Source organism: Amblyomma mixtum, chromosome 3 (assembly GCF_055824585.1).
Source record: "Amblyomma mixtum isolate Tamu chromosome 3, ASM5582458v1, whole genome shotgun sequence".
Lineage (NCBI taxonomy): Eukaryota > Metazoa > Arthropoda > Arachnida > Ixodida > Ixodidae > Amblyomma > Amblyomma mixtum.
In genome coordinates this window covers 304,603,535-304,631,430 of record NC_143014.1, presented here as the reverse complement: position 1 = coordinate 304,631,430, position 27,896 = coordinate 304,603,535, and the positions used below count along the sequence as shown (strand labels likewise).

At 46.7% G+C, this 27,896-nt stretch overlaps 1 protein-coding gene across 5 annotated transcripts; it reads right to left on the bottom strand.

Moving 5' to 3' along the window:
* Positions 1 to 42: 42 nt before the first annotated feature.
* LOC149355449 (uncharacterized) lies at positions 43 to 27,896 on the bottom strand. Of its 5 annotated transcripts, none has more exons than XM_089583796.1 (5): positions 27,786 to 27,896; positions 14,558 to 14,724; positions 12,034 to 12,426; positions 8,608 to 8,793; positions 43 to 903 (listed from the first exon to the last, which is right to left on the bottom strand). In XM_089583796.1, exons 2-5 carry the CDS (start codon positions 14,671 to 14,673, stop codon positions 786 to 788), a joined length of 813 nt encoding a protein of 270 aa, XP_089439922.1. In that variant the 5' UTR covers positions 14,674 to 14,724; positions 27,786 to 27,896; the 3' UTR covers positions 43 to 785. The 5 variants fall into 5 exon arrangements, with proteins under 5 accessions (XP_089439922.1, XP_089439927.1, XP_089439923.1 ...); XM_089583801.1 differs by having other exon boundaries at positions 12,034 to 12,399; XM_089583797.1 differs by having other exon boundaries at positions 14,558 to 14,711; positions 27,786 to 27,882.

The following is a 27,896-nucleotide window of genomic DNA, read 5'->3' as shown; positions in this document are numbered from 1 at the left end:
TACCTCAGTTCAGCCAGTTCGCAAGAAAACATAGGGGGCCTATAAGGCTTCTCTATTGTTTATTGGTGCCTTCAGAACGCGAGGTGAAGAAGAACAAAGATGAACTTTTCGGGAAACACTCTACACCGTTCAGTTGCAAATAAAAACAGTTTATTTCTGACACTATATTTATCTTTCATTATGGACTGAAAAATATTGTTTATTCGGCCGTCTAGTGCGCTGCTAATTTCGTGTGCCGATCTCAGACTGGCCAGTGTAAGTCCTTTTTATTGCCGAATTTTTCAGTGGAGTGAAGAAAATAAAATATTGGGCATCATACGATTTGCAGTGTATGCAAACCATGGTACAGTGACCGTAGGCATGAAGAGGTTGCCAGACATAGTTTAGAACTACCCTGCACAGCGTTCTATGCAGCATCAGTGAAGCAATTCACTGCATGCTTTTGTAGACTGTATGAAGTGTAGCAAAGCTTGTCTATAAACTTCAAGCCTGGGAAGAAATATTAACATGTAATGACAACATTAGATTTTGCTTAGTTACTAGTGTCCCGCAAATTCCCACAAAAAATGGCTGCTTGGGAATTGCCCCAAAAGCAACAGTAAATGATCAGGCTGTGCCTTGCAGAATTCTTTCCTTAAGGTATGAAAATCCCATCTGGACACAACCTTCAAAAACGCCGTACAAAATGAAGAAAGCAGACTACAAAACTGCCACAAGTGGTGCCCTTGCAGGAGACACGGCAGCGCCTCCTGGGCACGTGCAGCCAATGCGGGTCGCACGTGGCATCACGAAAACCTGTTGCGAGTAGCCGCAGTGTCGGATGCCATCCTCGAGTGGCGACGGGCGGGCTCTTTAGTACGGATCGCCGCCACCGTGAAGCCGTCTGCAGTCCTCGTGGCAGACCTGCGCAGTGCCGTCTGCTCAGTTAATGGAAGCGACGAAATTTTCAAAATATTAATTCTATTTTCTCTCAAATGAACACGACGGAAAAACAGTGATTTGTGCTTATGCTTTTATTGGTCTCGGAAACACTTGGCTTGTTTCACGTGTGTTCCCCAAAAGACCGCTTCTTTTCTGCTCGTTAACAAATGTCACATATTCCAGTTAAAAGAAAATTTCAACTTATGATACACGTATCTGTCGTTAACAACTTTGGAAGTGCACCTGCAGCTTTAGGTGTCCGGTACATCTGAACACAGCATAAAAGTATAATTTCACGAGTGAACACGCCTTGAGTGTTCATTTTTATGTCCGTGAAGTGCATTCATTGCTCGATCACCCTCAGAGTCGGCTTTTTGCCAAAAACTCGACATCGAGACATAGATCACGCCCCCTGGTATTATAGAGGAGCATGAAGGCGTAGGAGATCATGTCCCGTAAATTACTTCCAAAATTCGCTTCCCTTACGGGTATACTGTACTCCTGAAGCGAAATTTACAATATGGGAAGCATACGCCGTTAACTTCGCCTCCTACAGCACTTGAGTTTCGGGCTGGGCAGTTGCAGTCAGAAAAAAGCGGATCCAAGCCCGGGTACCACAACAAATCACCAAAGATGCACTTCCACGCCAGCAGCCACTCACGGCCTATGCGCTGCTTTCATAAAGCCCCTGTGCATGTCCGATGAGAACACAGAGGAGGGAACGCCACGCTAGCCACGATCAACTAACAAAAAGACTGGAGCACGAGAGCTTCAAACGATAAGAAGGTATCACTACTGTTGCAAAACGACGCTGTTGTATTTGTAGCGAGAATAAAGAAGCAACAGGTCACGAAGGTAATGATAGCGCATCGCCATAGCAGCGAACGTAAATATAACCGTTTCCTGAACGATTGCCTCGAAGTTCTGTTGTGTGCTCGTTTTTCATGTAGTTTGTTTAAAGAGGCCGGTACGCGGCCTTTTCACATTTCTTGTCATGCACGAAACATATATTTATGTGGAACGATTAAAGTCGCTCTCAGCTGTTTCTGCTGTGGTGGAGACTTGTAAGTGATACATGCACTTTATTTCGAAAGTCTTCGCCACCTCTAAACTCAACACTGCAGACAGCGACGGCCTTTTTCTCAACCCGTTCACAGTAGGGCACACCGTATAACGCCCCTGTAAAACGCTACCATCAAGACCGGTAGGATTTCTACAGCTAATTAACCACCAAAAATACTTTTTTAGCAGATTCGCGTGGATCTAAATGAGCCCTTCCCCACCTCGACATGGGTAATAAATTGATGGCGACCGAATAATTGTGCCCGCAAAGCGAAAACAATGCCAATCTTCTAGGCGGTTGCTCCTATTTGCGGGCAACCTCCTACGACAACTTACGACAATCTCGAACGACACAGAAGCAAGTGAACGCAAGCAAAATCATAAATCTGGTCGCCTCTCACGTGACAAGAACCATGACAAACAAGTATTACATGTCTTCGCGGTTCTGCGCAATTGCCTCTACTACTTTACTCGAAGATTCCCGCTTTGCCTCGCCACTGCGCTCCCACAAGTCATTTGAAGTTAATATAAGTGCTACTTAGAATCAAAATCTGAAAGCATTGTCGCGGCAGAAGAGTGCGTGAATGACGAGGACATTTACTGTCATAAGGTGGGCTGTCGGGAAAGCTGAAGAAACGGGCATTACTCAGTCAAAATCTGTTTCGCGCCCTGTGATAGCTCGGCCCGTGAATAGCCCATCTTAACTGTTCCCTCCAAATCATTTTCAATGAATTATGAGAAAGTATATATGAACGATGTGCAGTCGTGAGCAGCATGAGGTGGGACAAATTTAGAGAATTAATTTATTCATTACTCCATAATAAGTGAGACAAGTACAGTTCTTCCCTTCTTCTTGGCGCATAATATCGCCAAGTGATTTTAAAATTTACCGGAGAAATAACTACAAAATACGCACATTTGTGCAGATAAAGCTTGTTTCCTTTCATATTGCTCAAGACTTTGCACTGCTGAAGGTCAATCCCTTTCGCAGTGCGCGTGCAATGGTCCCTGAAGGCCAAGAAATGAAATTAAAGATGATGGCAGCCAATCTAATATCAACAATTTACTTTGGCATATTCTCCTTCATTACTTCTTGCTTTATCACACAGACTGAACCCTTCAAGTCGCGGCTTGGACGCAGCTTTGCGTACTGACGTTACCTCATCGATCTTTTTATTCACGTCTTTTTAAAACACGGGCAACCATTAGGACAATTCAACACGTTGATACAAGTACACTGACAAGAGGCGCACCGACGTTTAACGGAATTCAATACAAGCTCGTATCACAGGTGGCGCCCTGGTACTGCGACTGGGGGCTCCGTGATGACTGAGCGAGCGGGAGCCTTGCCTTGCGTCTTATGCCCATCAACGCTAAAAAATGGAAGCGTTGCGCACTCTACTGCTAGCATCTGCAAATGAGGATCACCAGTCTGCTGGCGCGTTAAACACCAAAACCCCAAAAGTGCCAAAGGAAGCGCGGTGTCCAGCTGATGACAGCGCCTGGTGGCGGAGGCTGCTCAAGCAGCCGTAGCAACCGGGGAGACCGCGCGCACTGCTTGTGCGGAAGAACGGAAGCAGGCGAAGAAAGGAAGGAGGACGTCCAGTCGCCTAAGCTCACGGACAATACTGTTGTGTGGCTGCCACAACCTATAAACCATATTAGAACGTGCTGCGTCTTTTCTGCAATATTTCACTTACACTTGCTGTCGACGACGAATAGACCATTCTTTATTTATTTTCTGTTGCACTGTGTCAACTGGAATTTGCATGGTTTTGCGGAGGTTCGAGCACTTCGAATATGAAATTATATGTTTCAAGTACCTTGAAGGTACAGTGCGCTTCTCAAAACATGAATGATCCTTTCTTTTTTATGATTTAAACAAACTAAAATAGGCTCGGATTCACGTATAAGAAAACTGATCATAAATTAATGCCCTGCATAGAAAAAAAGATGTGGAGTAGAATCAAACACACTGTAACATGCTCCGCCCGCTCCTGCCTCTCGCTCTGTGTGTGTGTTGGGTTTCAAATCTTAAAAAAGTTTTGGTTGAAAATGTGTCGAAGTTGCCTCTAAGGTATCAAATCCTACAAGACCGGCAAATCTGTCCAAATGTTTACTTTTCAGTGTGTGTGTGTGTGTGTGTGTGTGTGTGTGTGCGTGTGCGTGTGTGCGTGTGCGTGTGTGTGTGTGTGCGTGCGTGTGCGTGTGCGTGCGTGCGTGCGCGCATGTGTCTGTGTGAAGAAAAGCTGGCACACTCACTTTTGTGCACTTTTTGTGTTTTTCTTTCTTTTTAATGAAAAGTAAAAGTCGTTAAAGCGTGAATTAGGACACAAATTTCATGTTGCAAGTGTGATATCAATGTATTGCCGGTTTTGAGGAAAAGTACAGGTAATTAAAATGGCAAGCGCTCAGGTGCATTTCGTTCCTCCCGACATTCCCGGCGTCCACACGCCCACGCAGTTGACATAGTGAAGGACAGAATCTAAAATACCCAGGTGGTTTCAGGTATAAATGCAATTCCAAGGCGGGTGCTACTCCAAGCTTTAAATAATTTGCTTGCTAAACCGTTAGTACTTATCGGGCACTTTATTTGCTTATGGCATACCTTTGAATCGAAGATATTGGCAACCGGAAAAGTACGCCGGCAGAATTAACATTCCCTGTGAACTTTTCGTTGGGCGAAAAACGTCGACGTTAGGTCTTAACATCGGCGTGAAGAAAGGAGACTGCTGGCCGTGCTGCTGAGTTCGTATCCTAAATTCCTGATGCTATCAGTGCTTTTTGTCGCGCAAAGCTACACTACGCGGGTCAGAGCCGAGTTTCGCGTGAGTGTGTGCCGCCCGTTATGCGTATGCGCGAGAGCCGCGTGACGTCACGAGAGGTGCAGTTGCGTCGCCTCCTCGCCACAGCCGGAGCGGTTCTCGCCGCCCCCGCCGGCGTGCGCTTACCACAGTTGCACCGCGCGCTACTGCGCATGCGCGAGGAGGGTGCGCCACGTGTATACAGGGTGTCCACGCTAACTTTAGCCAAGGTTTAAAAACTAAAATATTTGAGGTAGGCCAGTGAAACAACTTACATACATATACCAACCGGCTTGCGCATCTTAGGCAATTTTTGTTTTTCAATTAATTAATTAGCAATTAAGATAATTTTCTAAATTTGTAAATATTGACTTTAGGCAGAAAATGTGAATAGCAAAGTTGGAGGGCACCTTGAGAAACCCCCATTCCATTTGTTTGCGGTAAAGAAAACCTCACGTGTATCTTTTTTCCGAGCTCTAAAGAAAGCCTGCGAAATACAAAAAAAAAATCACGTGACTAGCGCATTCGCGCGCCACGATTGTGTTGCTCTCAACCGTGGCTTGAGTGAACGAAATCAGCTGCTGGCAAGGCGCGACGACCTCAATGCTCCGGCGGGCCGATATGTCAACGGTGGTTGCGGCGCCCACGCGAGCCAGTCTGCAAGCGTGACGGTGCAAGTTGCAGCGAACGCACCGGGCATTGTGAGCTGTGACATGGATGGCCAAAGGTGACAAACACAAGTTCGACCAGTTTTATTCGCCACTGAGAGGCAAAAGAAGATATATAAAATACTTGCCTATCTTCTTTTGCCCCCTCAGTGGCGAATAAAACTGGTCGCATTTGTGTTTGTCACCTTTGGCCATTCCGTATCTCACAACTTGCACCGTCACGCTTGCAGACTGGCTCGCGTGGGCGCCGCAACCACCGTTGACATATCGGCCCGCCGGAGCATTCAGGTCGTCGCGCCTTGCCAGCAGCTGATTTCGTTCACTCAAGCCACGGTTGACAGCAGCACAATCGTGGCGCGCGAATGCGCTAGTCACGTAATTTTTTTTTGTATTTCGCGGGCTTTCTTTAGAGCTCGGAAAAAATATACACGTGAGGTTTTCTTTACCGCAAACAATTGGAATGGGGGTTTCTCAAGGTGCTCTCCAACTTTGCTATCCACATTTTCTGCCTAAAGTCAATATTTACGAATTTAGAAAAATTATCTTAATTGCTAATTAATTAATTGCAAAACAAAAATTGCCTATGATGCGCAAGCCGGTTGGTAGATGTATGTAAGTGGTTTCCCTGCCCTACCTCAAATATTTTATTTTTTAACCCTTGGCTAAAGTTAGCGTGGACACCCTGTATAATGCGCTCGGCGGAGAAAAGACGGTAGCGCTCGACATGGAAGCTAAGGAGATTCGAGCCGCTGCCAAACGGCGCAGAAGACAGCAAAATTTAAATTCTTCCGATTCCGAGGTTTTCCAAGCCCAACCGTCGCTTTATGCTACGTATATCCAGGCATAGCAGAGCTAAGCCACTGCCATTTTTTTGTATAGGATGAAACGCTAGGACAATTTGCCGTTTTAACTTTCATGCAAACATTATCAGTGCTCCAGGCCTCAAACGTGTATGGCCGCGCGATCGTGGTTGGCGTTCGGAGATGCCGGCATCTGAAAACGACGGCACACTTTTCTTTTTGTTCACAAGCTGATGATGCCATCCTAGTATGGATACAAGATGGAGTTTATATTTCAGCACTCATCATATTATGAGTCGGGAAGAGAAATGGCGTAAAAGAAGACTTAGCGGTGCAGCTGCCATTGTAAGGTCACTATCACTCATGCCTCAACGTGGTCTGCAACTGCGTCGTACTCGTCCGGCGTAGAGTAGTGTATTTGGTCTCCGTTTTGCCCCTTTTACTTCGGTGTCCACAAAAGCACACTGCCTTTTACTCTTTGTAGTCCATGAACCGGGTTGAAACACCTGACTCAAAGTGCGGTATTGCGTGTCCGTGGAGGAACGTCCGTCCAGCTCGATGTACAGTTTTTGTCAAAAGTAACCAGGCTGCACGTTTTTCTTCTCAGTCGTATATTAAAGCTATTATGCCAGCCCTCAATCTCTAAATCTCTGTATGGTAAAAATAACCCCTGTTCTCACTTTCAAAGAAATTTTCGATTTTTAGGGAAGCCGTGAGGGCTCTGTTATACGAATGAGAAACAAACCATGGCGCCTGGTTACTTTTGACAAAGACTGTACTACCTGGTGAGGGCATATAGATGCACCACCTATATATGCCATCTAGCGCCTCTTAGAGGGAGGCATGAAATTCGCATTCCTGCATTTTCAACCAAGCAATCAGTGCCGGTCGACGATCACTGCGACGCCGAATTTATAAATCCTGGCCGATATACCATATATATGGCTTGCTATGCCTTCAAGCGTGCATACTGAAGCTGGCCCAACAAACGCTCTGCGATGCCCGTTAAGGAGTTTGTGGCTAGAAATCTTCTCCCGCAATTAACAAAATAAAAATGCGATTAAAAAAGATAAAAATACTCATCGGAGGAAAGTAACAAGTGAAAGCAGCGGCTTTAGCTAGCAGCTCTATCACTGCTACGCGGCGTCGGTGGCTTCGGCAAGGTCTGCCAAGCCTAGCCCGCGTAGCTATACGCTATTCAGTCAAAATCATGTCATGTGGTCGCACCTTGCCTGTCCGGGTATTGTTGAAAAATACACACCCTCCGATGACATCGCCTTTCTAAGTCACTCAGGAGATGAGCTACAAAAAATGATCAGTGACGTAAACAACCAAACCAGAACGGTGGGTCTCAAAATTAATATGCAGAGTAATGTTCAACAGCTGGGAAGGGAACAGTAGTTTATGATTGGTAGCGAGGTGCCCCAAGTGGTAAGGGAACATGCCCGCTTAGGGCAGGTGGTGACCGCAGTTCCCGATCAAGAGAGGGAAATAACTAGACGAACAAGAATGGGGTGGAGCACATATGGCAGGCTTTCTGAGATCGTGAATGGCAGTTTATCAATATCCCGCAAGAGAAAAGTATACAACAGCTGTATCTTACCGGTACTCACCTATGGGGCATTATACATGGAGAATAACAAAAAGAGCAACTTAAATTTATGGCAATGCAGAGAGCTATAGAAAAGAAAATGATAGTTTTAATGTTAAAAGACAGGAAGTGGACCGAGTGGATGAGGATAGAAATGCGGGTTGCTGACATCCTGGTCGAAACCAAGAGGAAGAACTGAGCTTTGGAAAGGCATGTAATGAGAAACCAAGACAACGGCTGGTCTTTAAGGGTAACGGAGCAAAACGTGCTTTATCCGACCTTAGATAATTAATCGACCAAAAATAGTCATGCTCTCAGCTTACCCATGGAAACTTTCCAATCTCAATACCAAGGTACACGTTAACGACGTTTATTCCTGAGGGCAGTTCAAGCACTTGCACTATTCCGACACTACAGCGACGCACCAAGGATTCAAGTGCCATCGGTCATTGAGCAGATGAAAAAGCTTTGTGGCGCTTTTTCTTATGGCGGCATAAAGCGAGTAGAAGGGGCAATCGGCATGGGTTCCTGGGTTACTTACCATCCAAGCCCAAAAAAGAAGCATACGATTATCTTTTATTTTACATCATCGATTTTCTTCCGCACAGCCCATCCCTATTCACCACTTTTTCAGCCGGGCCATCCTAAACCATCGCAGATCTTGGAGCTCTAACGCTTTAGAAAGGCTCTCACTTTTCTAAAGCAGCCTGATCGAAAATGTTCGGCCTCTCAAGCTGTGGGCTCTCGCCAAATGTACGCACCAGATGGTTCTGCTGAGGGTCGGGTTGGTCTGAAGTTCTGCCATATGACGGCTTTCTGCAGTGGCACGAGCGGCGCCCAGTGGGAACTCGTTGAACGGCGCCACTGGGAGGTTCAACCCATTGCGGTGGAGAAGGGGATGACGCATGCCCCATGTCCTGCTTCCGGCTTTCATCCAATTACCAGCGCTGCGTGGAAACAGGAGGGTATGTAAAATGAGGGCATGAAAAATGCGGAAAAATGCGTTTAATCTGGGCGAATTGACATCCAGAACATGACATTTGCTGATGGATTAGATCGCGCACCAGTTGGTCGAAACAAAGTTTGCAAAGAACCAGGGCTAATATACTTTACGCGGTCATCTTCTTAGATGTTGCTCGTTACAAAAGCGCATAAAGGTGCTAGGAGAACTTGTTTTTCGTTTTGTGGATATTGTGTTACGAATCTCAATGAATGCTATGAGTGCCGAAAGCCCAGATCCACGAGGTCTTGCTGAAAAAGTGAAAAGCTGAGTATTGATTATTCCGCTCCAAGTAGTGGTAGCTTCACAGTGAAACGAAACTAGTGAGCAAATCCTCAAGATAGCTGGAAACGGCAGTCAGATACGCAGGGGAAGTGCAAAAATGGTTCCGCTGCCTTCTCATACATAACTACTTTGCCAGTTGAAGCATGACACAGGAATATCTCTCACATGTCTGCTCCGAAGATGTTTGAATTTCGCTACGCACTAAACGGCAGTTAGCTAAATAACGCAAATTCTAAAATAGCTTGTCGTAAAAAATATTTTTGACACAACTTCATACGTAATAATGACCTCCGAAGTTAACAAAACTTTGAACGTCTTTGAAAGTCAGTGAAGCACAAAGCGGTAAAAAGAAAACCAATCAAACTGAAGAAAAAGACAAACGCAGCAAAGAAAAACTTACCAGGACAAACCCGATATCGCCAGGGAAAGCATTTTTTTTTCTGATTTTGTGTGCACTGTGCGTACCAACGCCCTGTATACTCAGTGCCGCTTCCTTGGTCTAGTCTCAGCTGCCTTAACGATACACCTCCGATGCTGTGCATGTAAAAAAGATCTCACACATCAAATTATATTTTATGGGAAAGAGGATGTTACTTCAAAGCCCCTTTTATGAATACTCTTTGCACAGCCCAGAGATGGTCGACACCCACTTATTGTACAGTTTCATACAGATGCGTAGAATGGAGAAAATTAACCGAATGTTTAGGGCATCTCCAATTTAAAAATGTTGCTAATAAGAGGGCCGTTTTCTGATTTTTAGCTTGCAGTGAATGACAGCTGAAAACATCGCACAAAGTGCACGGAGAGGTTTCGAGAATAAATGTGGAGAGAATATCAGGTGAACCTCGGAGGTCGGATGTACTACCACACTTATCGTAGGTCCCTAGCAAATGCGTACCGCGCGACCTGACACAGGGACAGACCGCAATTATGTTTCATACAGAGCTTTTTCTTGGCGCCTGGAATTATGACACCCTAATGCCACCTTTGCATTTTGAGGCAAGATAGTTATTTCCGAAAAAGTGCGTTTCTGCGCTTATTCTATCTGCACCCAGGCCGTGTCGCCTCATTAATGATGCCAGCCTTGTGATTGCAAGACAAATAAGGAATTGTTGAACCACAACTTTTGTTCTGTTCTGGAGTCTCGAAAGAGGAGCTTTCGAGCACAAGACGCTTTCACGCTTTTCTACTTCGGGTAGTGAAGCTTATGTGCATATTACGAGGGAAAAACCTTAGACCACATCCGTACATTCCAAATGATTTGAACATTAGCTGGCCTCTTTCGTTTCAATTAAGTTCCCTGAAAGATTGAGAGATGATACAGGTTATAGCTTCCACTTGTCAATCCAGCTTCACCAAGCAGAGGTAAGATGGGACAAACTGCCTGCTTCAGAATGTAACCGCCTACCGAAGCCTTATCATAGGCCCTGAGTACTCGTTCCTGCAATGAATACACGCTTGCAATATAAGAAGCGTCGGAAAGTGTTGATTGGGTCTCATTTGGAAGCGGTATTTCCCTTGCAGTGAACGTTGTTTGGCTTATGGTGATGAATTGTTCTTGAAAAACTAAGCCAGTCGGTCGAGTCTGCGCCGCCTATAGCCCGCCTGATTGGATTAAGGTGCAATTCTCGCACAGTACACAAAAGTGTCATACCACTGGCATCGGCGCCAGATGCCTTGTGCAACAAAATGGTTAGAGCCAGTGTTCTTTTAAGCCACCTAACTAATACTAATCCGGCTCCCAACGCAGTTTCACTCGGTTTGTATGTGGATAGATCTGAAGTATTCGCCGTGCGAAAAATATGAAGGAAGAGCGGGATGTTCCAAGTCCAGCAATGGCAACTCCAATACACGGCTGCTGGGTTGTACATAAAATTATGTGCCAGCCAGTGTGCGGGTGCCCTGTGCAACAAAGTGCAGGAGCACCCATATAGTGAATGGCACAAAATTCAGTTTGAGGCATTTCAGACACAAAATATTGAGTTTGTTCTGTCCTTTATAATACAAATACTACTCCTGCAACTTCTCTGGTGAACATGACAGGTCACAGGCACTGTCCAGCCTGCTCCAGCCGGGGCACGGTATAAAAGGTCACGTGGCAGTACGCCGCGGAGAGGTATGATTTGGTGCACACCGGTCTGCGCGCACCGCAGGTGCACAGTTTTCGAATTATGCTAGAAATATCTAGACTTTCTTCAGCCACAGCGGTGAGGGTACTTGCGTCTTCTAAATCCAAAAAACTACTATGGCTATTATTAATGGCCAGATACTAAGCTCTAAGTGAAAACAGACCCTATCTGGATTAGTTAGAAAGTTGACTATTAGAATTTATTTAATCACTTTCTACTGAACATGATTACCATCTTCTCTGGTGTCCGCCAACGCTGGTACTACTATGACACGAAAAACGTGTCTTTACCTAAAAAAATTACTTTTAAAATTAGTGGCGGGCTTCCCGGAGACAGCCACTCTATGAATGCACCTCTAATCGCAACATAATGCGCTGCACTAGAAGCATTACACTTACAAAGGAAAGCCCAAAGATGATAACTGTGGCACGTCATTCGACTAATGTGGTGGCCTATGTGGTCCATTATGCGCGCTATACAATGCAGCGTACTGGCTAGCGCGTACGCATCCCAACCGAGCTGTAAAACATAACCATATGTCCAACTTCAGCGCGTAGTTTTCTTTTTTTGGGTGTCGCATCTTACTGTGTTACTGTCAACCAACAGTAGCGGAAACCGTATCATTGATCTTTTATGCATTTACATCTTGAAATGTGGACACGCCGTGCATAAAATTTGCGGTGCGTGTTCATAGCCTCTTGACGCTCAGCGCCACTATGTGAACCGGTCGCGACAAAGTGCAGCTCAGCAGTTAGCGCTTGAATATCGCTAACCTTTCTTCTTTTCCAGGCAGGGGAAGCACCAGCGAGAGCACGATGGCGATGGCATACGTGAAGCGGCGCAGCAGCTGGCTTCTGGCAGCGATGCGCCTGGCGGCGTGGCTGTACTGATGCGTGAGCCGGCCGGAGCGGTGGTGCGGGATGTGGAGGGAGTGGAGGGAGCGCAGGCCGCTCCGGCGCACGTGCACCTCGCTCCTGTGCGCATCAGCGTTCCCTCTGGGCTGTTCGCGCAGCGGCGGCCCAGTGGAACTGCGGCCCAGCTGGGGTTTCCAGCCGATTATATAGAGCCTGTTTCCAGGGGCCCGCCACCTGCCTGTTCTTGAAGGCGATGAGCTGCTCCCAACGGTCACCACTCTCAGCCTGCCGTAGGGAGACATTAGACTGGTGCTGCAGATGTAGCAGTAAGAGGCGTTTGAGGGATGCGCCTTGCAAAAGGTCCCTAGGCATATGGGGCCATTACCTTGTGGTTTAGTAATTAACGACGTCTGGCAGTTGACTATTCGGAGATTTAACAGGCACACATACTGCATGCTAAAATCGCCATAACTAACATTTCAGGAATTTTTCGCTTTACTTCAAACACAGGCTGGTTCATATCACGATAAACCTATTGCCGTAATTGCCGTCCAAAGGAGTGGGTGTTGTTTATTTGTTGACAGACATAAAAATTGTTACGCTTTTAGTCATCCGTTCTACTCAATACCAGCCACCTTTTCGGTCGTAATGCTGCGTGTAGCCCAAAGGCTCTGCAAATGAACTGAATGAAAGCAACGCATGGAGAAAAAGTCAGGGGGCACTTTGACCGTCTAAAGTGCGTAGAGGCGAAAGCGTTCTCCGCACCACTTTCGCTGCTTCTGTGGCACTGGTGGCGTCACATATAATTGAGTACTAATTACTAAGTGATGAAAAATCACTAATTAATGCTTAATTACTGATTAATGCCTGAATACTAATTCACTGCTAATTAATGACGCTAAGTTTCGCATTTACGAGTGGAACGCGACAGCATGTTGTAGCGCTGATGAAAATTGTATTTGAGGAAAGGAAATTACGCAGTAACTGTCTCGCATATCACGATGGACAGCCGTCAAAATTCAGGGGGGTACTTTTTTGACCTAAAGTGTGGTCACTAATGTGTGGTTAGGATGTTAAGCTTCGCCTCTAAGAGTGGAACGCGACAGCGTCTTGCAACGTTGCCAGGGAGTGCATAGAAAGCCATCGCCCATTCGTTTCTACGCATCGCTCGTCGGTAAATTGGTTTTTGAGGAAAGGAAATGTATCTGTCTCTCATACCTCGGTGGACACCTCAACCTCGCCAGGAGGAAAGGGAGGAGGATGGGAGTTAGCGAAGACACCGTATTCACTAGACGGGCCTTTGTTCATTCCAAACCATCGCACTGGCATGGCGGAGTGGATAGCATGCTCGTCTCGCACGCCGAAGACCGCGGTTCGATTCCCGAGCTCGACCGATTTCCTACTCGGTTTTATTTATTTATATGGCCAGACTAGAAAAGTTCATTACGCTAATTGGGTAATTAAGCCATTAACTAAAGTCAGTCCCACTTGAAGCATTACTATACGATCCCTTCATTTGGTTGCATGGTTACAGCCAAAGTACAATTGGGCCCGTTTGAAATTCGCGCATGGTGACGTCACGACCGTTTCGACCAATTGAAAAGCGTGACATTTCTGTCGACAACTGCTGCTTACAACAATGAGACATTAAAGGCTTTGGCCTTAATAAACAAAGACTGCTAGTTCAATTCCAAAACGTTTCGCCGAAGCGTGGGGTTGGGTTCCTCACGTAAGATCCATTTCTTCGAGCTCACCGGCATCCGGGGTTGAATTGCTAAGGAGTTAAGCTGATGAGCACGAGGCGGGGGCTGCCTCGCTCTTACGCCCGCAAATCTATATCGTGGGACACAACTTAAAAGAACAGCAGCTGGCATCAACAACTGATGGCCCGCAGTCATAGAACCAACGAAATCAGCTTTTGAATGTCCGACTCTATAAATCAAGCGAAAGGAATCGAAATTCTTGATATCATAATTTGATCTGATGATATTTCTGTTGAGTTATGAAAATCTTGAACAAAAAACTATTTCCCTGCCGCAGAGAAATTTTTCGGGGTGATTATCATTTTTGGCAGAGTTTCTCTGAAAACACACCAGAGGAAAAATAGGAGCACGGCTATATACTGACGACCAGAATTCGGTGGATGCTAAGTACGTCAGATGGTTCGAATTATGCCGGAGCTGTGTTGCCTTCTCAAGGCGCACCATAGGACCTAAAGATCCGTTCACCAAAGATACTTTGTACCCTCAGTTAATCTAATTCTCCCATGGTCGTTTGTGAACGAGATGAGGCATCCCCGTGAATGCAAGCTTCTCAAACGCTGAGCCGTGCCAATCCCAATGTTCTCAGACCACAGAATGCGGCACATGACGCTCGAACGTGAGCTTAGGTATGTTGTCTCAGTCATCGCTACAAGTTGGTCATTTGTTCATGCGTTGCTCACCGGAAAGTATTTGAAGCAGTCAACGGAGGATCTTCCCTCGAAGCATCGTGGGACGCTGAGCTGCCTGTGCTGCTCGCCACCTGTTCCGGCATCTGTGCGCCCTGTTGCTCGCTCATCTTCTCCGTTCCCTTCTTAGATCGGTCGACGCAGACACCTGCGGTTGGAAACTAAGATACGTTATCGCCTATCTCATCTCTACACAAAAATTAACATCACTGCAGCATCAAAGCATTTAGAGAACAATTGCGGGACGCTGCAGTACTAATGTAAAAAAAGAAAGAAATAGCACCATCTCGTCGTTAAGAGTGCGACATATTCTGGGACGCATCACAGATGGCGGTGCAAGAGGTGAGAAAATTTGCGATGTACTATTTGCATTCTGCTTCTCTACGTTGCAAGCATCGTATTCATTCTTTACGAAGCCGTGTGGCTAAAGCCGCGCACATTTTGGTGTCCTGTTTTTTGTGATTGATGCACTCAGCCAACGCTGTTAGTTCGAGAGGCAGCCAACCAGCACATTGCACTCGTGAAACCAAGTTTCGTATTCACTCAATTGTATGATCGACGTGGACTGCGCAGGGTGATGCATCGCATGAGCGTTCAGTCATTTCGGTTACACGGTTAATGCCCACCAGGGTTTGTTCCATACGCTTCAGCAAAAGAAGGCAAGTTCAATTTATTCTTTATAAACCGACGTGCAACACATAGACGAACGAAAGTGGAGGTGCAGCGAGGTCTGCATGTTAAGTCTTGGCACCGTACCCTCTCCAGCACAGTGGAAGCTTTCACGCCGCGGCAAACGTTGTGTCCAGGCACTCAGCATCTGTCAGCCTTGATTTAAGAAACGAATCCTGGAGCCGTATTTTATAACTATCCATTTGAAATGATATACATTTTTCATTCCATTTGAATTGAAATCAACGTGACGGCAGCATCAGCGGAAAGCAGCAAGCGCCCAATCGCACAAGTCACAAGGTAGCGGGGCCCCACGTCGACGATATCCTTCGCCTCTCTCTGCTCGCAGTGGTTAACCTGGTCAGGTCCGCCCATCAATGAGCCCCTGGTCCGGTCGCTTCTCGCTGCGTATACGGAGGTTCGAAAGCCACCGCTACATCACCGAACAACAGCGACCTATTTCAGATTATCAAATGGAGCCGAAATCGGAAATGGACAAATGGATCCTCAAAAGATGCAGCTCCTGGGCTTTTCTGCTCCATTGCCGCTCACTATATCGCTTATGAAGAGTGGGCTGGCTGTAGACATTTGCTTATTATTGATTTTTAGCAACCTTTGAGGGCGTGCAGCGAAAATTGCCACGTGTTTACAGTCTGCGTAACACCCTAAACTCAAAGTTCTCACTTCTAGCTGCCTGTCTTGCGCTAATGCCTAACACCTACAGTAACCTCCAAGAGAAACAAACTTTGCGGCTACCTGGGCAACCACAATGATCGCCTCGGGTTCGCCGCCATGCGGGCGACGCTGGTCGCGTGGTGACACGTGACTGCCACTTGGCCGGATGTTGACGGCCTACGGCAGGGATGCCGCCGGGATGTTTATTTTTTTTTTAGATAATGCAGCTTCGATTTGGCCTATTGCCGAGAAAACAAATCGTAACAGTCAGGAGCATGTGAGATAATGTGAAAGCGCAAGGGAACGGCGCACTAAATATATGTTAGCTACAAATCGTAGAATTTAAATATTATTTCATAGACGGGGCCCGAGTACAGCCAGGAAGGCAGCTCGAAATTTCTAAAGTGCGCGAAAAAAGCTGCATTGGACAAGCCAGTACGAAGAATGAAAGGTGAAATTTTTAGATGATGACAACAGCAGAATTTAAAAAATTGCCGACGATTACGCTACATCCTAATGCGAAATTTGAGCGCAGCTCATCAGCTGTTACAGCTTTTCGATAGATTAAACAAACAATTCGAGCAAGGCATGAAAATACAGTTACAGACAAGTTGTTATTTTTCACCCATACTCCTTCTTAAAGAAGCACTCCACTAACAGTTCTTGATTGACATGACGGAAGCTTTGTGGACGGAGAAATAGGCAGATATATGCTCGACTTGCTGCACCAATGCCTGTTTCTCAAAGACGAGGTCTGCCCAAGTGTTTCGCGAGGTTGTCACAGCTCTGGGAGCCGTTTCGAGCGAGAGTAACGGGATGTTCTCCCGCATAAGTGGTAAGAAATTCCCGCTTGTGTTTATATCTACATTAAAGTCCACATCCATCCTGCCACCCTGGCAGGTGGCAGCGTTTCTGGCACAAAGTTGTCAATGCCAAAGCATGCAGCGAACATCTGTCACTACCGCCATGTAGCTTAAAGCACGATTGAAGTGTCCAGTGTTCCAAGAGGTTCGTTATGCGCCTTCCCTCTGGTTCAGGTGTCCACCGAGATGTGTCAGACAGATCCTGCGCATTTCCTTTCCTCAAATACCAATTTACAAATTTTACCCTCTGCTTTCTAAGCCCCCACTCTATTGATTTGTGAGCTGTGGGAGACAGATACTGCTCATTTCCTTTCCTAAAAAGAAAATATACCGAGGACACTTCGGAAATTCTACATTGTGCATGACGAAAGCCTTGTGTTCAACCCACTGCCGCTTCCCCGAACCACTTGGCACGGAATCACTGGGCGATTACGGAGCCATGCGTCTCACTCACTCGACGGCAACGAGACGTCTGGCGAAGGAGCGGCGGTGTAGCTGCCACCACCGACGCGCGCGCGCTCGTTCTACCGCTACTGTGTGACGTCATGGTTGCCATGCACAGCTGCGCCCCCGAGTGGCGCGCCGGTTGCTAAGGAGGGGAGGAGGTTGCTCTTTTTCTTTCTCCTTTCCAAGCTCCCGCTCCATTGCTTTCGCAGCTTAAAGGGTGTCCACTGCTGGTTACAATGGACAACGGCGACGGCGACGCCATGAAACGCAGAAACGGGCGCCTAAGAGCTGCTTTCTAAAATAGTCACCAAGCTACACAAGTCACGGATAGTCAAAAAACATTAGCGAGAACTTCAAACATTTAATGCGACGACGTGAAAAAAGTGTATCGAGCCCAAGGTAAGACAGATGACAAGAAGGCGAAAAGTATCTGTCGTATCGGTGATATATGAAACACACATTTTTTCTGCAGCGAATCTAATTTTTTGTACATCAAAAAAGCATATTGGGATCCAAAACAGACGCAGCCTTATTCCAGCATTGGGCGAATGAGAGTTCAGTATGTAAGCAACTGCATCTTACTGAGCAACACAGAAATGTGTCACGCAAGCATCCGAGGCTTTGGAACGCTTCATGAATCTGATGAATGAGTTTAGACAATGCAATATCCTGCCTGAGTGTAACGCCGAGGTGTCAGTATTCCACAACTCTCAATTGTCTCAATTGTGCCTTTCACCCAGTCCCGTGGCGGCTTTCCGCTCTGCCATCGGCGGAGTAATACGTAGTAATCCGTAGTGGCAAATACTCCGGGCGTATTTTTATTTCTGCAGGCTTATTTTGCGGCTACATTATCTCCGCATGAAACTATTAAATCACGTAAACCTAAAAAACAAAAAGCTAAATTAAATCCTCCACGGAGCTCGCTGAAAGGCACTCCACGCGTTGGTCGACTCCGCCCACCGTACGGGGAGAAGTAAAAAAAATAAAGGCGGGAGCCGGACGTTTATTCGATTTAATTAGGGAAATCGGCCACACAGGGCAATAAGTCGAGGTTTCTAACAATGCTCGGAACGTGTAGATCGAGTTCCCGCGGCAAAAAGACGAGTTGACATTCCTCTTCACGCAGTGGTGCAGCGGTTAATCGGTGCGCCACAGTCTCGGCCAATGGCTGTTTCAAACAGAGCACCGGTGGGGATTCTGAGACGCTGGTTGCTCGTCACGAGGAACCTCTCGCGATAAGTCAAGAATTTTACTGCCACGTGGGGGAGGGGGGATCCGACGATCCGACTATGCGGCGTTCGCGTGAACCCGCTCCAGCAGTTTCGGGTCGTTGTAGTTTCGGCTACCAGACTTTGTTCTGGTGCAACGCCAGCCGTGGGGATGGGTATAGCCGGGTCCCTTCCTATGGGGATGCGAACCCCATGGGAGTGGCAGCGACTCCCATGCGACGGTGAGGGCTAGTTGCGTCCGTAAGGTCCGATGCCTGAGCGGAGGCAGGGCTGGGTTTATACTCAGGATGCACCCACGGAATCTACGGCATGGATGGCATGTACAAAGAATGAAAGTTTTTTCAAATACATGCCACCTCCCTCCACACGCTGGGCAGTGCACGCCTGGCAGCCGACACATCGGTTTCTGGTTCCGAAGAAACCAGTTCCACGCGGGGGTTTGTATTAGACGGGCTCCAAAACGACGCCTCGGGGAAGCGGTCATATACCGACTGCAGGGCCGCAGAGGTCGTTGCGGGACGCCGAGGAAGGCTTTGTAGTACGACCGGGCGCAAAAATCGTCGCTGCTGTGGAGTACCGGTGAAGTAGGCCCGGGTAATCTCACCCTAAGCCCAGCCAGTTCTTGGCATGTGGCCCGCTCAGCCCTGCCTTGAACACTCCCTCCTTTGTAAGCGCGGAGCAAACTGGAGGGGGGGGGGGATAAGTGTGCGGTTGGTTGGTCGGAAGCACGGGTGGGTCCACTTGGAGGTGTTAAAGAGGAAACGAGAGTGTTGTATTGTGCTACCGCCAAAATGACAAACTCTGGCCACAAGAATTCAGCTTAGGGGAGACTGCTCCCATCTAGAGCCGACTGTGAGCAAAGTCTTGCGCATATCGCCACGATCACTTGCGGAGGGAATTTCCAGATTCAACGTCCGGATACTGAATGCCTTCGTGCAGTGCCTGTAACGCAGGAAGGACGTCCTGGTATTGTCTATGACAGGAAGGCTCGGGTGGCGGCTGCAGCGGCCTCCCTGCGAACGGATATACCTGCGCCGCCTGGCGTCCGCTTTCGCCGCGTGCACAGGTACAGCATCCCGTGCATCTTCCTTTCTACTGGTGCGGCTGAATCTGATATCGGAAATGCGGGCTGACTTGCTGCGCCGGTACAGACTGCCTTAGAGGCGCTTTTTGTCTATGCATCTCTGAGAAGTCTACCTGATACAACAGCGAAAACAAAAAGAAACAACCCACTTCCACGCAAAGAAATAATTTAAGCCCACAAGAGCGATGCTTTTATTTTATTAAAAGACGATTAGAAATACTTCCTGATGTTCCAGTTTCAGCGATAGGTCAGAAGATATTCACTACACCACCCCACTCTCATTCGCCTCTGTTCTCGAAACCAGTCCATGTACTGTTAAGCGACCTATATTACTGCCATGTGGTATTGAACCGAATCTGTGGTTCGTTGCACTGCATGCCAGCTGTCACTTTACTAAACGTTAGAGGGCACTGCGGAAACCGCACTGGGGGTAATGCGAAAGCATTCACTCTTCCTCGCCCGCCTGTAACTGCTCCTCTTTGCCCCTATGTCGTTTGTGACGTCGCGTCTGATGATCGAGTCACATAATTCACCTCTAACCAGTGTTAATGCACCTTACTCTATAATTAATTTCCATCTAATTAAAAGAAGTATCTCATTTAATGCTGACATAACTAACTTAATTCACAATTTCGACAATTCATCAATTTAATTCACACTTAACTCATTTATTTCGGAATAAATTATTTTAATTGACAGTTAATTCACAATTAATTCCCAATTGCTTCATTCCAATGTATCATTAAGTCACATTATACCCACATTACTTCAACTAAATTGATAATTTATTCACTTTCATTCACTCTAATGCACCTTAATTCATCTTCGTTTACTACTGGCGTTTCTATAATTTGTTATTATTGATTAGATTTCGATTAACTCCAAAGCCCCTATCATTTCGCCTTGGTATTCATTTCGGACATTCAAATTTCGCGCCGTGCTTTGGCTCTGCCCACTATTACGGTCACGTGGGCCATTCACGTGGTACATGACATGGCGTGTCACGTAGCACCGCACTTCCGGTGATTCAAATTTAGCAAAACTCCCGGCCTGACCACGCCCACTTTTGGTCACTTTTCTGGCTCTAGTTAATTAACTAATGATCCGATCGGCACCAAAATTTTTGATCCGCATCCTCACATCATCCTCCTTCGAGATATCACTTTGTAGTTTCCCACAATCGCTACAGACACCGTTTTGATGACGAAAGCCACCGGCTTAGGCTACAGTAATGCTTTCGCATTAATAAGGCACTCTCACCAAAGGTAGTCATGCAGGCCTATGCGTCCTTACAATCTTTTCGATACAGCCATACCCAGACATGCAGTACACCATATGTGCGCCTACTGGCAGTGTGCTCCCCCGAAACGGCGCCGCTCCAATCAGTAGCACGCAAACAGTTCTTGATCTTTTCTACTGCCGTAGCTGTACTACCCGCAATCTTGCAAAAAGAAGATGTATGAAGCCTGCTTTGCGAGTGGCTGCCCACCTTCCCACCGGGTTGTAGGCAACGTGCCGGGTGTGCGTGCGTGCGTATAAGTACATAAACACTTCCCACCGTGGCAGGTGCCACTTCAGTTAATGATTGGTCGCGAGTGGTTGCTCGGGAAGAGCAACCTTGGTCGCACAAGCCCCACTGCAGTGCAGTGGCGCATCGCTTCACCGCTACACCACTGTGCCAGTATCGTATGAGGACTCCCAGCGATCTATGAACGTCGAGTATGACCATTCGCGAACAATGGGTCCGAACACCGGAACCGAAGTGAAAATCATAGTCCTAACGCACCTAATTCGAATGCGGCCTAAATACGCAAATGGGCTGTCATCAGTTTTTTGCGACTGTGGCAGTGCAGTTGATCATTTATTTCTTAAACAGCAAAGGCTGAGAAATGAAACTGGATTGATGACCTATGTAAACTCGAGGATCAGGCACTCTGCAACGAATCATGTCGTTATTTTTGCAGAGAAGAAGCAAACGTCCGATGGGTATTATTCGGCCATAAGAGGACCATCCAGAAAAAAAGCTCATACATGTGAAATCATCATTAGCTGAATGAAAATAAATTACGACAGTATTCGTTTCAGAGTGCCTGATCCTCGGGTTTACATAGGTCTTCAATCAAGGTTGATTCCTCAGCATTTGCTGGCTAACAAATAAATGATCAACGGAGCTGCCATAGTGGCCATAAAACTGATAGTCGATTTGCGCAGTTAGGCCATATGTGAATTGGGTGTATTTTTCACTTCGGTTCCGGTGTTCGGATCCATTGCTCGCGAATAGTCATGCTCTACTTTATATGCAGATATCGAGTATGTTCCCGTTAACTTTGTCACTGCCTCTACATGAATAGCCATTCAGATAGGAGATGACAGAGACAACGGTACTGTGGTTTATTAAGCACTATGTCATTTGCAGCTGCTTTGGTCAGTTTTAAACATTCATTTGATATGCATGTACTCCAGCAAAAGACTGTGACTTGGATGAAATAAAAAAAAAATCACTGCCAGCTGATAATGGAGCCGCATCTGCGCACAGCTTTAACAGCTGAAAATAAAACAACGCTGGTTTCCTTCTGAGATGTGTAGCAATGAGGAGTGTTTTTGACGAATCAAGCATTGTAGAAACACACCAAGCCCCCAGAAACAGCGCAACACAATGGGTCTGTGAAACGATGCGTTAAAGAAGAAAGGGCTCAGAACTAAGAACTAAGACACCAAGAAGTTTGCTTCGCGCGCTTTTTCCTCGACCACGCCGTCACTAGTCAAACGCGCTATATAAAGGCTTGAAAGCAGGAGGCGATACGAGGACTTGGAAGTTGACCGAGGAGGTTTTTGAACCTAACAAAAACGGAGCTAATAGGCTCCAGTAAGATCACAAATTTTTTTATGTAATTCTGTCAGTGGGTTACATGAAATTAAACCAGATGCAGTCGGTTCAAAATCTACTTCGCGACAGTTACTCTCTTTAAAGGACAATTTCCACTAATTCTATATGAACAAATTATCGTCTCATTTAGGCAATTAATTTTGCAGCTTAAACAACGTAATGCAAAAAAAAACAAAATTTTCTTTTTTGTTCTGCGGGGACCCAAACTTGTACTTTAAAGAAATCGGAAAAGCTTATTGGTTTTCCAGCTGTTATGGCGTGATTTATTTTTCTTCAAGGAAACTTCCGGCTTTCTTGAAAATCACATGTCCAAAGCCGCCGCGGTGGCTGAGTGGTTATGGCTATCGGCTCCTAGCTCGAAAGACGAAGGTTCGATCCGGGCCGCTTCCGTCACATTCCGATGGAGGTGAAATGTTAGATGCTCGTGTAGTGTGCGATGTCAGTGCACGTTATTGGACCCCCAGGTGGTCGAAATTTATGGATCCCTTCACTGCGGCGTCCCATAGCCTGAGTCGCTTTGAAACGTTAAACCCCCTAAACAAATCAAAGACCCATTCTCTTCTGTCAACTGATTTGCCCCATCACATATGAAAATTTAATTGGAAACAAAGAGCCCTCATTGCACCTCGATTGCCGTCCCTATGTGAATGGCACTTTGTTGACCTAAAATGCGGTGAGGTGAAAGCCCTAAGCGCGGTGTTGCTGCTTGTGTCACTGATGTGTGGTTAAGATGTTAAGCTTCGCCTCTAAGGGTGGAACGCGACAGCGTATTGCAACACTGCCAGGGTGTCCACAGAACGCCATGGCCCGTTCGGCTCTACGCCTTGCTCGTCGGTAAATTGGTTTTCGAGGAAAGGAAATGCATCTGTCTCGCATATCTCGGTGGACGCCTGAATTTTGCTGTAACGGGAAGAGAGAAAGATGGGAGTGAACGAAGACACCGTATTCACTAGACGCGGCTTTGTTCATTCCAAACCATCGTGCTGGCATGGCGGAGTGGTTAGCGTGCTGGTCTCGCACTCCGGAGACCCTGGTTCGATTCCCCAACTCGACCAATTTCCTACTCGATTTTATTTATCTGTCTGGTCTGACTGGAAAGATTAATTAGGCTGATTGCCTAATTAACTAAACTTAGTCCCACTTACTTGGAGCATCACTATACCATCCCTTTAATTGGTTGCATGGTTACTAGCCAATGTACAATTGGCCCCGTTTGAAATTCTCCCACTGTGACGTCACTAGCATTTCGACCATTTGAAAAGCGTGACATTTCTGTCGACAACTCCTGCTTACAAAGATGAGGCATTAAAGGCTTCCGCCTTAATACACCCATATACCGCCCGACACTTCTCGCGTGCAGGACGTGTATGCAGCTAGAGCGCAAGATTTGGAATTACATGGCAGATTTTTGAAACCAAAGCATATTTTCCTCATCTAAAGCAGGCTTTCGCAAGAGAACCTCTGCTACCACAAAACATTGTAATTATATGTTTATTTATCATTTTGTTATTTATAAAACCCTTATATTTTATAATAACGGAGTAATTATTGATTGGCATAACCCATTCACAGCCATACGGCTAGGATAGCTTCCGCCGAAACTTCGTTCGTACTTTAAAAAAAATTCGTCCTAGTCCAGGCTTCGAGCCCGGCACCACCACTTCACCGGCGCAGTCGATCTACCAGCTCAGCTAACAGGAACGGCTAGCCCAGGGCGAGAGCGAACTGCTCAATAACTCGAAGTGTGAACAGTGCGGTTGAAATGTTTTACAGGAATCACCCCAAGATGGAGTACATTCGTAACAGTAGAGCAATTAATCATTGGTATCGGCCCAAGCTCAGCCATACGGCTACAAAGGAAGACTGTACAGTTTCCACAGAAGCTTCGAGTTATTGATCATTTCGCTCAGGCCCTACCATACTCTCGCCATCCCGTTAGCGCAGTCGGTACACCAACTTCTCCGGAGAATCGGTGGACCCGGGTTCGAACCACGGACCAGAAAGAATTTTTCGTTAACTGCGAAGTTCCTGTGGAAGATGTGTGGCTTCCTTCTGTAGCCATATGCCTGCGCTTGGGCGGATGCCAGTCATCAATTACTTTTTTATTAGAAATCTCTCTCTTTGGGTATCCTTCTAAACATGTTATCAACCCTCATATTTTATATTATACTATTTGATATTTTTGTTATACTTTTTTTCTCTGTCTGCAGTGGCGCGTATTGTATTACTCCGGCACTATTCACCTATTCTATTCGTGCTGCCTCATTGATTCATGGGGCAGCTAGGAAGAATGATGTCATATTTAATTTTTTTTACGTCTTGCTGAAGCTTTCAGCTTGCCTTATTCCGGCCCCGTATTAGTTCTTCAAATATAAATTATTTCGCCAATCCGCAAAAACAAAGTTTTTTTTCCGGGTAAAGAAAACGCTCATGGCTGAGGATGGCACGTGCCCGGCGAAAACGCAGGAGAGAAAGCGGCAGAACGGCGCAGTAGATTCCATTGCGGAAAGCCTTCCCTTGTGGCTGAGCTCAAGCCCTCGCATAGTACGACAGTTTCCACCACTGTTTACAAAACTTCGCGCGTCCCCTCTATTAAAGAGAGCCATCAAAAACATTCCGACCTGAGGCCCATGCGGCGTTCAGCACTAAGCCTAGCCGTGCCATCACCTCGCCTATCGTGCGTTTGTGCTACCGTCGCTTTGTCATTCAATAATTACCGCCGGTAATGCCTACCACACCAGTGCCGCTGCGGGCATTCACACGTACGTTGTCTGCGGGACGTCCTAGAACGAAATGAAGGCTGTTCTGTCGGGGGCCTATCATCGTATATCGCGTCTTCAAGCTGGTCATTGCGATGGCCGAACTACAGCGCTGCCTCCAGTGGCGCGTTTGGGCATGGCGTCGTCGCAGCAGCGATAGGCAATACGCACTGCCGGTCACCTTGATCGCACTTTGGCGGCTCAGGCCTTAGGTTGGGCGTCGTGTGCGGCATTCTAATTAGAGGATTAGGGAAACCATAAAAACACCAATGGTTAATTTTTACACGCATGCAAACTTTTCTCACAAGTGATCAGTTGAACAAGTGACATAAAAACAACTGGATTTATGAAATCAACTTGGTGGGGATCATGGAATCATCTTGTGTTTCGAGGATAGACATCACAAAGAATAGACATCACTGGTGGCAGAATCTATCAGCAAGATAATGACGGAAGATGTGCCACAAAGCTTGCTGTTTGGTGAAATATTTCTTACTAAGTTCGCTGACTGGCTTCAACAACCGCACTATTTGCAAGGTGAACGATACTGAACTCGCCCTTAACGAAAAATATTGCTGGCTAGAGCGCACTGTGAGAAAACCCAGTGAGGTCGTAATGCAGAAACTTGCATTCAAAGCGACTTAATGGGTTAATTCCGCTCATTTTCGTGTTTAGTTTCTTTCCATGCAGCAGATTCTGGTGGAATAAGCTTGAAACTGGATTCTTATCACCTTTCGTTGTTAACGCGTAGTCATAGGTGGTGACCACAGCATGAAATATGCGATGGAACACGGTAAAGAAAACAAAAACAGGCGCAGAGAGTGGTACTTAGCGAATTCTTACACGTTTGACCCATCAATACCGACGAGCAGCAAGGAATAATAAAAGTGCTACAATATGATGCGGGGGAAAATTCAGGGGCTCTACGAATTGCTGCAGGAAATATTTCGCAAATTATTGATGTTTTGTTTAAGCGAGAGAACTTTCGGTTATAGCATACAACATCCTTGAAGACTGGGATTGTTTAGAACTGACATGGCGTCATGTATCTGAATAAGTTTTGCAGCAGTACCTATTCTCGCCCACATCGAGGGAATGCGTGGAGCCGGGTTGACACTGTATAGCTGTGGATTATGCGGTGCCGTTGACACGACAGGGCCACTGTCGTTCGTTGTGGTAAGCTCAGGCTGCCGCAGAGTTTCTCCAGACATCCTGATCCCCCCTCTCCTCACAACACCCTTGTGACCAAGGCTCCCAAAGCGGGGCCGAAACGTCTTTTTATTTTAACGATTCGGCGACGATTGATGCATTTTCCCATTTGTGGGAATATTAATACAAAACGAATAATCTAGTAAACCGCTAAGCGTAAGCGGCGGTGCTATGTCACGGCAATGTGACTTCTAGAGTTAAAAGTATAGAAGTCAGAAGACATTCCCCCTCCCCCCCGCGCGCGTACAAAACACTACAAAGCAAGTGGAAGGACGATCAGACAATGTGATGCGAGCATCGTAACGCGCGCAAGCAGGGATGATTGTCCCTGAAAACTTTTCGATATGATGCTTCTCGTTGGCTGAGGAACACGTTGTTGTTGCGCAAGCCTAGCTCGCTTTGCTGCCGCATCTGGTGCTGCTCCTTCGTTCTCTAGCCGCGTTGTGGTTGCCTGTGCTGCTCGACGCGGCCAGCACGCTGAATCACCTCTGGGTCCAGGCTGGAGTCTGACATCCTTCCTCGGTGGAATCGTGGTGCTCGGCCATGGGAGCGGGAGCGCACTAAACACGACTCTCAAAAAGCGAGCGGCAAGGCAATTCCAGGGAGCGAAGACTAACAGAAATATCCTCGAAAACAGATTTGACAGCCGTCGCCATAGCTCAGTCGATAGAGCACCGGACGCAAAGCTCGGAGGTCGTGGGTGCGGATAGCACCGGTGGCATGTGGTTTTCTTCCACTTTCTTAACAATTATCTTTAAGCCATAAAATAGCAACACTTAGTTTCTAAATAATCAACAGCACACATTGAAAAATAAAAAAACATCCCCTATGCTCCTTCCTTTCGATGACTTTTGGCTTCCGTCATGCATGCCACACCATGTCACACAATACCATACGATATTACCCCGGAACGAACCTTAATATCTCCCAAATAAACGCCGCTATGCAACGAAATTAGAAGCTCTCTTAACGGCAGGCGCTATTTTGTGCCTACTTGCTTATTGCGACTGCGACTAGTTACTATGCCTGCTCCTGCGTAGAAAAACATCCATAGCCTATCGATGGCACCAAGGATGAAGATGAAAGTAATATTGCGAAGAAACGCAGTGGGGAATAACAGGCGCATCCAGAACTTACAATATCATAAAGCCAGCGTTTTCCCAAAATAAAACCCGCGCACAACAATCGGAATCACAACTTCCAAACTCAGCAAATCTGTAAAAAATGCAGTGCTTTAGGAGTAGCAGCAGTGAAGTCAGCGAAAGTTAACTGTTTAAAATGAGCGGGGTGTTTAGCTAACCCTGTACCTCGCTGCGCTAAGGCCATAATCCGGCAGTGCGCCTTATAATTGACTTGCCCAGTTAGCTCATGCAGGCGCAAGACAGGGCGGAACAACTTACTGCTTGGATGCACTGCCGGCGTGCGCAGACGTCGCGAGGCGGAGTTGCGATGGGACCAACTTACCTCGCTTGTCAGGACGTCGTCCGGCTGTGAAGTGCTACGGCGACAGA